Genomic DNA, 10,571 nt, shown 5'->3' on the forward strand with positions numbered 1-10,571 from the left:
TCTGAGCAATGTCTGAAACTTGTATTGTGAGCACTTCTTGTGTCTATTTGCCTCTTCATGATGAATCGCTTATTGTATTCCTCACTTGTAAGTCGCTTTGGATAAAAGCGTCTGCCAAATGAATAAAATTAATAATGTAGGGGGAGAGAATGTACAGTTTGTACGGTATAAAAACCATTACGCCTATAGAGAGTCCCCATAAACCACATATACAAGTATGTGTGTGTGAGTATGTGTGTGTGAGTGTGTGTGTGTGACTGTGTGTGTGCATCACCACACCTCTAATGTCCAGCATCAGAATCACAGAGCGGTTCTGGAACACTCGGATCATTCAGGGATTCAAACTCTTCAAAGAGAAACGAGTCACACTTTAACTAAACAATGCTGTTCACCTCAACACGAGAGCGTCTGCTGAAATGAAAATGAAAGTGTATGAAGACTGAGATCATATCTGCTGCGAGTCCTGAGAGAAACGGCACAGACACGCAGACGACTCGTGAACATGAGAACACCCACACACTCCACACGAGATCTCCTATTGTCTATAATATAATATAATATAATATTCGTGGCAAGCAGGGCGGGGCCGAGAGTTCTTCAAGCCTTCTTGGGTATTTTCATGATGATAAAGTATATTTATAAAGCAATGCTAATCGACAGCCTTCATCACTGTAACAGAATAGTGTCAAATAATATGTTGTGTGCCTCATTCTGTGTGAGAAGCCACATCAGCTGACAGAAAGATGTTTTCAAACACTCGACTGATGTTATGAAGTGAGTTTGGAGTAAAAACATGTTATTAAATGTTGTCTTTTGTTGGACAATAAACACTTCTCATGTGTGGGAAAATGTTTGACGGGTGTTTCTTTATCAAACGCACATTATAAGCGACTCAGTCGGAGCAGAGTTGAGCCGTGCTTCACTGAGGAGCTGCGCAGAAATAAACCGCAGTGTTTGTGGAGTAGTGTGTTACCTTGCTCAGGCTGAGGATGTCGCTGCGCAGTCTCTGTTTGCTCTTCTGCATCTTGCTCGGCATCATTTTGCCGGTGCGGAAGTCGAAACATCCCAGATCCACAGTGTTGCCAAGGTAGCGGGACAACTGCGGTTTACTCCGGAACTTCTTTCCTGTGGGACTGGAGGAAAAATAAACATCAACATCAACACCCTGACCGACTCAACAGAGTTTGTTTAAAACCTCTGAAACTGTTTGTATTTCGTAATATGAATTATTAGATTGTTTTTTGAAACATTTGTGAAATATTATAAATAATGCATTATATATAATTTAAAATAGCTGTTTTCTATGTGAATATATAGTAAAGTGTAATTTATTCCTCTGAATTTTCAGCATCATTACTCCAGTCTTCAGTGTCACATGATCCTTCAGAAATCATTCTAATATGATGATTTGATGCTCAACAAACATTTATGATTATTATCAATGTTGAAAACAGTTCATGTTTCTGTGGAAACCGTCATACATTTGATTTTTCAGGATTCTTTGATGAATAGAAAGTTCAAAAGAACAGCATTTATTTGAAATAGAATCTTTTGTAACATTAAAAATGTCTTTACTGTCATTTTTGATCAATTTAATGCATCCTTGATGAATAAAAGTGTTCATTTTTTCAAAAAAAAAAAATATATATATCGTACTGACCCCAAACTCAAAAAAAAAGATTTAGAAACCATTTCTCTTAGTCTTATTCTGTTATTGTTCTCACATCAGGTTTATTCTGATCACAGATGCTGCAGAAGAGAAATCAAACACACATCACGTCTTCTGCTCACATAAAATAAAAACTTAATGCATGTTTTTGATCTTACTGTAACTGATTCTAATGTTATTACAAACACAATAAAAAAACATTTCTCTTCATAATCATCATCAAACGCCTCTGAAAGCACAGCTGACATCATCAGTCTCTCTTGTTTCCTTCGTATAGAGACACTTTCAGCATCCAATCAATTTATCATGGAGAAAATCAATCGGTCGAGAACCTCGAGTCACTCAGAAACACGTCACGTTACAGAAGCGAAGTTGTGACTGTTGTTTCTTGTTGTTTCTCATCCAGAGACTAAAGCACTAATCTGCAGCAGATAAAGCACACGGCCTCAGAAACACTGACTGACCCTTGATACCGAACCACACGCCAACCAGCGGCTGCAGTGACCTCCGTGTGTTTGTTTACTTGTGTCACTCCAAAGGCTGTTTTCTTGGAAAACACATAGTAGAAATTAAAATAATCAGAATAACAGATACAGACTTCAATGAATATAGTATTATAATCAAAAGTATTTAAAAATTATATTAAAGGGGACCCCTTTCACAAGATGTAATATAAGTCTCTGGTGTCTCCAGAATGTGTCTGTGAAGTTTCAGCTCAAAATACCCCACAGATCATTTATTATAGCTTTTCAAATTTGCCTCTATTTGGGTGTGAGCAAAAACACACCGTTTTTGTGTGTGTCCCTTTAAATGCAAATGAGCTGCTGCTCCCGCCCCCTTTCCAGAAGAGGGCGGAGCTTTAACAGCTCGCGCTTCGGTCGCTCAACAACAACAAAGCTGGAGAATCTCACGCAGCCAAAATGAGGATTGTCAGTAACGGTGTTCAGCCTTACAGTCCTTAAAAAGCATTTTCTGTAAAAGAAAATATCTCTCTTTGAGTGTCGTAACTTTGCAGATGTTGTTTATGCTCAAACAGCAACATTACACACTAACTAAAGTTAAAAAAAGTCAAATCATAATCAACCACCCCTTTAATATTTATATTTAAAAAAAAATTGCAATATTTCCTTATAACCATCCATAAAAAAATAACAATTTTACAAGCTCTTTCAGTTTAATAAACTTTTTTAAATTTTGCTATAAACACGCCTTTACTTGGTGAATGATAGAAATGATTAAAGAAATACACAATATGGAAGACTGACTTTTATTTTGAGACTTAAAAAGAATCTGTACTGTAATGTAAATGATAATAAAAAAAATATTGTGAATATGTAAACCTATTCTTACCTCAAGTGCCTTTTTCTATAGTTTTTATTATTATTATTATTATTTGTTTTCCCCTTTTTTCTGTAATTTCTTGTTCCTTGAAAAATCAATAATAAATATTAAAGTAAAAAATAACGTCCATTAACCCGTTAAGCCCTCACAGACGTGAAAATTAATGTAATTTATGAATGCTTTAAGTTGGTTTGGTTTTAAATAATTTATTACTGCAGAGGTGAAACACTTCAAAAAGTGAAAGTGAACAAAATATTTAAGTTTACTGTAAAGCAAATGTACTGAACTAAATATCTTTATTTTGTACAAAACATGTGTTTTACAAAATAATTTGGACTATAAAAATCAAAGCCGGATGTCTAACCAGCTTGTGTTCCAAATTTGAGGTTGAAATCACAAAAATTGAGCCGCTAAAAGGTTTTAAAGTTGCGTTTCCGTTTCCAAAGTCCAATTTCAAAACAGTTTTCACAGGATGAAGTTTGAGTGTTTTTTTGAGATTTCAAATGATGCCTATTTATGATAATAACTAATATATGTGATGGGGAATAGGCAATAAAAAAGTCCTACTCCTAAATAAATTTCGGAATAAAGAGAAGTAGAGAGAAGAAGAAGATAGAGAAAATGTGAAATGTTTTATTTGTTGGACAGATTCAACAGGGATCAATGAACACTTTTACAGTAACTTCGGCGCTTCCCTTCTCATGTCGTTCATAACATCAGCAAAAACAAGCACGATTCGGCACATTTAACCCTCCTGTGTGCCAAAATTCACATTCATGACCTTTGAACTTCACAGAAATAACGCTGATGTTCCGCAGCCCGGTTTAGATCACAATCCAACGTCAGTGTGAATCTGCAAATATTTATATCTTCTCATCGCATCTCGCTCACACACACACACACACACACACACTTGATATGCAAATCTCTGGTAATGCTTTCGTTTTACTCTGTCTAAACATGAGAAAGCAGCACATGTGTTGAAAGACTGCGCACGAGGAGGAAACATTCGGCAACAAAGATATAAATACATTTTATGGCGTTGTAATTACAGTAATATGTGCACTAAATAGTAAACATGGTGGCTGGATGATAACCAGGAGCAGAATGAGACACAGACACCTCCACACGAAACCAGCATCTGAATTCACACTAAATTAGATCCTCCCATTATAACTCACTTCATAGACTCCGTACAGTCCCGTCTGCTTGAAACAGAACTGTTACTTATGATTATAATGTGTGTGATTGATTACTTGTTTTGTTATTATCTGAAGATTTTAAGAAAGCAACAAGCTGGTCTAATCATTATTCAGATCAATTCAAGTTCTTCTCATCTGATCAGTTCAGTCAAATAATATTACTAATATAACAAATATAAGAGAAATTAAATGGTATTAAAGTGTCATTTTTAATGAATAAACTTGTGTTTTAACGGACTGTAGTTCATCTGAGCTCAACAGTTCAGCCGCTGTACGAACAAAAGCAGCAGTGACCAGATTCTGTCCACGAACACTGGATGAGTCAGAGATGAGTCAAAACTGAGAGAAAACACACTCCCATACACACACACACACACACACACACTCTCTCTCACAGGGCAGGGCCTATCTTTCTTTGACAAGCACGAAGACACAGTTAGTGAACCGCAGCCGAGAGCTGATATCAGTCGTGACGGAGCGACACGCAGTGACCCTGATGACTCTAACGAGAACGATCTGACCGGCGTCGAGCTCAAGACCGTCAGAAATCTCACCGGATCAAGGGTGTTTCCGGTCGGCGTTAACCAGACAAAAGGACGTGCGGGAGATCCTCGGGGAGAGGGGGAAGGGAGCGAGCGCCTGATGAGACGCAACACACTCACCTACAACAAAACAATCCCTTCACTAAACACACACACACTGAGAGAAGTGAGAAATGAGAGAAGAAAGGGAGAGTTACTGCACGAGTTACAGAGGCCGCTTCGCTCAACCAGTTAACAACACAGAACTCAGATTCTCATCCCACTTTCAGTTCCTTAAAGACACATGAACATGATCGTTCTGTCATCATCACTCGCCCTCGGGCTCAAACACACACACGACTTGATTTCTTCTGTCTAATATTAATAAAGTTATTGAGCAGAATGACAGATTTTATTTATTTGGGTGAATTATTCAATGAAACAAATCATCCAATATTTTATTTATGTATATATTTATTTGTTTATTTATTTGGGTGAATTATTCCATGAGAAAAATTGTTCAACTTTTTTTATTTTTTATTTCATTTTTATTTTTGGGGGGTGAATTATTCATGACAAAATCATTCAGTATTTTACTTACTTATTATTTGGGTAAATTATTCCATAAAACAAAAAACAAAAATAACATTGTGTTATTATTTAAATTTATTTATTTATTAGGGTGAATTATTCCATGAAAAAAAAAAAAATTGAATTATGTGTTTGTTTGGGTGAATTATTCCATTTAAAAAAATCTCAGTTTTTTTTATTTATTTTATTTTTATTGTGGGATGAATTATTCCATGAAAAAAAAAAAAATGATTCCATAATTTTTAAAAAGTACTAAACAATAACGGGTTCGAAATGAAAACATCAATTATCAAATACTCATTAATCTTAGATTAATGTTGCCTGATCAGCCCAAATAAATCCAACTGTAAAAAAAATAATAATGATAATTATCCTTAATAAATGTATTATGTTGATTTACATTTGCAATTACTATTATTATTTATTTATTACAGAGTCATCACACCTGTGTCTGTACCTTTGTTTACAGTATAAAACTGATTTGGATCACTAAAGAAAACCCTCATATATTCACACAAATATAACTAGAAAATACAGAATACTTTATTAATGATCATTATTATTATTATTTGTCTGTGTGTGTGAGTTTTCACTAGTGACCTTTGACCTCTTACAGGTACAGGTTGGAATTTATTTATTTATTTACACCATGTCAGCAACAATGCTATTTTCAGGTACAGGTAAGAGGTCAAAGGTCACTAACAAAAATCCTAATATATACATAAAAATAATAAAGAAATAAATAAGTGTTTATTATTTATTATATTGTAAATCATTATTAAATTATGTATTATTAATGTGCTGGAGCTGTACTGTCAGAACTCTCCGTTTTACTCGTACAAACAGACGAACAGCTTCATGAAGTAAGTGTCAAACTTACATGTCAAACACATTAAACACAATTTGAGCGGCGCAGCAGGAAACACACTCAGAGGATTTTACTACAGTTTTCCATTCGCATAAAAACCAACCAGTTCGGCGTGTAGAAGAATGAAGCAGCGTTTATTGGGAATGAATGACTCAGTAACAGTTTGCACAAGTTACCGACACCAACAGGAAGTCGTCTCTCGGCTCACGGCCCGTGTGAGAAACACTGAAACTAATGAAGCTCCATTACAGCAGATGAGACATCATCGAGAAACAGGTCGACCGAGGGGTGGGTGTGTGTGTGTGTGTGTGTGTGTGAGTGTGCGTGTGCGTGTGCGTGTGTATGTGTGTGTGCGTGTGCGTGTGTGTGTGTGTGTGTGAAGGCGACTAATCCCAGAAGCCTTTAGTGTAAGCAGTGTAGTCGGATCCACCTCTGACCTCTTAAAGACACAGGCTTTATGGCTTCCACAATGCGAAAAACACAGAAGGAATCATGGAATTTAGTTATAAAAATATCATGAATATCATGGAATTTCAGAGATTTTGTATGAATAAATCAAAAGTAGGGCTGTAGTTCATCTGAGAGTCTCTTCAGCAGCATTGCACCATCTCATCGGAGGAAACTATCTGCAGATACACACAAACTCACGGCTCTTCACCGCAACCCGCCAAAATAAGAGTTCAGAAAACTATCTGCTGATACACACACAAACTCACGGCTCTTCACCTCAACCCGCCAAAATAAAAATTTAGTTTAACTTGAAGAAACCGTGACAGAAATGTATTATTATTGAAATAATTATAAGGAATATCACAATTTTTCTTCCATGTTTTTATTTCAACAGTAAACCAGTGTTGTGCAGCATTTTGTTTACCAAAAAAACTAAAATCAAAGAAATCGTTTAATTTTCATTTGATTATATTTTAAAAGATAAATTAAATTATTTATGTTTTAATAATTCTAAAACAGACAACACAGAATTTCTGAAGAAAATGCCTTTTGATTATTAAATTTTAATAAAACCATTAAAATGGAATCCAGAATAATTCAAATAGAAAACAGAATTTGTGAAAAAATAAAACATTTCATGGGGCCCTAAAAATATAATTTGTTAAACTTTTATACAATTTAACAAAAATGTAGTAAGTTTCCTGAATTTAATTAATTAGAAATGCTTTTTGATTACTAACATTTAATTTAATCATTAAACAATTAACATAGAAAAATTGAATTTAGAAAAAAAATAAAACATATTGCATAGGGCCGTACATCTGCATGTTCAGATTTGTTGTTTTTTTACACATTCTAATGAAGAGAAATGAACAGAGATGTAAAAACACACATCCGTCTGAGATTAAGCACAGGATTCCAGACGCTTTACATGATTAATACAGCCGATGACACACAATACTAATGCGCTTCATTTACATTCCCCTCAAGATTGAAAGAACTTTAACATCTTCAGAAATCTCTGACAGGCAAAACCTGATTATCACTGAACACAAGCGATGCAGAGCTGGATCTGAACAGGAAGTGATTCAGTGCAGAAACGCTGCATGACAGATCGATTCTGCATCTCACACTCGCTCAGAGCTGCGCTGATTCTTTTAAAGTCTCCATGAAATCAAAATGGACGATTCTTATTTTCTTCATGGAATATTGCAGTGTTTATTATAAATGATTTATCGGTGCACATTATTATTGTTTTAAATTCATGTTCCTGGTCATCTTGAATCAGCATCTCTTCTCTTCTCCGATGACGAGGGCGGGGACAACCTGTCACTCACATGAGATCCACCAATAGCAAACCACAACCATCCAATCAATTCCCCACAGACAAAATCAAGCCCCGCCCTACATTTGTTCTTGTTCCAGAAGCGTTTCACTCGGATATAATAGTGAAGACTAGTGCAACTTCCCTTTCATGCTGACTTTAAACTGGCACTGCAACAGGAAGTGATGTCACTCAAATGCCCAGAGACGCCATCGATGGAGTCCAACAGTGAGAGGACGGCTGATGGCAGATCAGTTTACAGGCCTCCACTGCCATCATGGCACCTTATACAAACCACACACACACACACACACACCCTTCCCCCACAGCGCGTGAACACACTTACAGCGCATTACAGAGAAACACGGCGGCTTCACAGCACTCGGGTCACTGCAGCACTGAACACACACACACACACACACACACACGGCTTCACTGAGAGCCACAAGCCGCTGTGATGATGTTTGATGAGTAATCAGACACTGACAGTAATGGGAGCAGAAGAGTCTCGTCTGCTTTCAGGCCTGCACTGCATTCTGCTCACTGTAGTACATACTGAATACTGCATACTGTTTAGTGTCCGACCAATATAGATTTTTCATTAACCGATGGTGATACCTGTAACTAGAGAGCTGAGTGTGTTTGAGTGTGTGTGAGAGAGTGTGTGTGAGAGAGTGTGTGTGTGTGTGAGAGTTTGTGTGCATGTTTTTGTGACATATCAGGACACAAATGTGTATAATGGCATGGGTATGACAGGTATTAGAAGGAGAGGGTGACTTATGAGGACATTACTCCATGTCCCCATTTTTCAAAAGGCTTATAAATCACAGAATTAGTTTTTGTGAGAAAGTAAAAATGTGCACAGTTTCCTGTGATGGGTAGGGTTAGGGGTAGTGTATGGGGAGAGAAAATACAGTTTGTACGGTATAAAAACCATTACGCCTATGGAATGACCCCACAATTCACAAAAACAAACCTGTGTGTGTGTGTGTGTGTGTGTGTGTTACTGGCATATACAATTTAAGTAAGATTTTAAGTAAATGAAACAAAATAAATTCTGCATTTAATTTAATAACAAATATTTAATATTACTATATTAAATATTAAAACACTGTGTTTGCAGGGTCCAAATTATTACTTTTTTGTATTCATAGTTTTACCAAATGGATGCAAAAGAAATTGCATTATCAATTTTATCAGAAAAATCACAAAAGCATTTGTTTCTCCATATTGTTCAGCCCAATATAATAGTGGTGACGGTTTGTTTTTTAATTGAAATGAACAGTTTAATGGACAATAATAAAAAAAAAAAACGATGGCCAGCCATAACCAGGTGTAAAAAAGTAAGTTTTGGACTGTATGTGTAATACAATGAAATTCATTAAAAACATTTAAAATCCCAAAGATTACTGACGCTCCTGTTCATCAGACACAGATACTGTTTAAAGCAGATCATCTCAAAACAGACGAATCGCTCTGTTCCTGCTCTTCTCTGTGTGACTGTGTGCAATACTTCAGACACAAAGGTCCATATCAATAAAAACATTTAATCATTCATTTAAAAAAGCAATAAATGCATGATTAAAACACATACCAACTTTTGTTCCAGTGTTTCTAGAAACAAGAGCCATACCTTGAATCACTTACTGTAGAATCAATATTATTTTATTTTTTGTGAAGTTGTGCATATGATTCCTTAACATAGCTTGTAAGATGGGAACATTATTAAACACAAACACTTGGCTTGAATTTAAGCATCATTAAATGTCACCGGAAGCTTTTTATTTTATCTTTATCATTCTTGCATTTATATACGGTTCCTCTGCACTGTGAGATACAGTATTGCATGTGATGCTCTGCTGTAAATACAGTAATCATCTGATTATTCTACGCGTGAGAGCATTACATGATGACAGAGCCAAAAAAATGTGTTATGGTAAAGATCTTCCATCTGTCACACACACTCTGGCCATCTGAATAAAGGCGATGTTTCGTTTGAGGGTTTCGAGAAGCGAAACCTCACAGTTTTCATATGAGTAAGTTCAGTGCGGCTCAGACTTCTATCAGCATGAAGTCAGCGAATTCTAGCTAAAGAGCTCAGAAACAAAAGACTGAAAATATTGACTATCCAGTGACCGATTCTTCCTCAGAATCACTCATCATGTTCATATAAACCAATCCGACAGGAAGTGCCGATCTCAGGCTCTAACATGCAGTGACGTCCATCTGAGGCTGAGATCAGAAACTACGACTCAACACGTGGCCTGAGTAATAAACTCATAAAAACATCATCTGAACAAAAGCTCAACACCCGTACATAAACATTCTGCTGTATCATGACAGAAGGGTTTGAAAACCAAAAATATGCTCATCATCACTGATGGGTTTTGAAACGAACACGAGAAGGATCTGATCATGAAGTTAACTGTCCGATAGTGTTTAAATGTAAGTCGAACAGCACACGAGCGTTCATTACTCACATTCACACTGAATCACTGAGTATGAAGGTCACGGCCTGAGCATGTTAAAACAGGAACAAAACTCGGCCTCTTCATTTCACTGACACTGTGAACTCGTGACGGACTGATTATGGGCAGGACGAGGA

General features: G+C 36.3%; 1 protein-coding gene across 2 annotated transcripts in view; it reads right to left on the reverse strand.

Annotated features, from left to right (window-relative positions):
• Positions 1-10,571, reverse strand: part of mbd2 (methyl-CpG binding domain protein 2) — a 46,788-nt gene that overhangs the window by 34,858 nt on the left and 1,359 nt on the right. For both annotated transcript variants that reach the window (XM_051893081.1, XM_051893080.1), the window contains exon 2: positions 974-1,133. In XM_051893081.1, coding sequence (XP_051749041.1) covers positions 974-1,133 — 160 coding nt within the window. The remainder of the gene's footprint in view (positions 1-973; positions 1,134-10,571) is intronic.

This window comes from Ctenopharyngodon idella, chromosome 5 (genome assembly GCF_019924925.1).
Source record: "Ctenopharyngodon idella isolate HZGC_01 chromosome 5, HZGC01, whole genome shotgun sequence".
NCBI classification, from domain to species: Eukaryota; Metazoa; Chordata; class Actinopteri; order Cypriniformes; family Xenocyprididae; genus Ctenopharyngodon; species Ctenopharyngodon idella.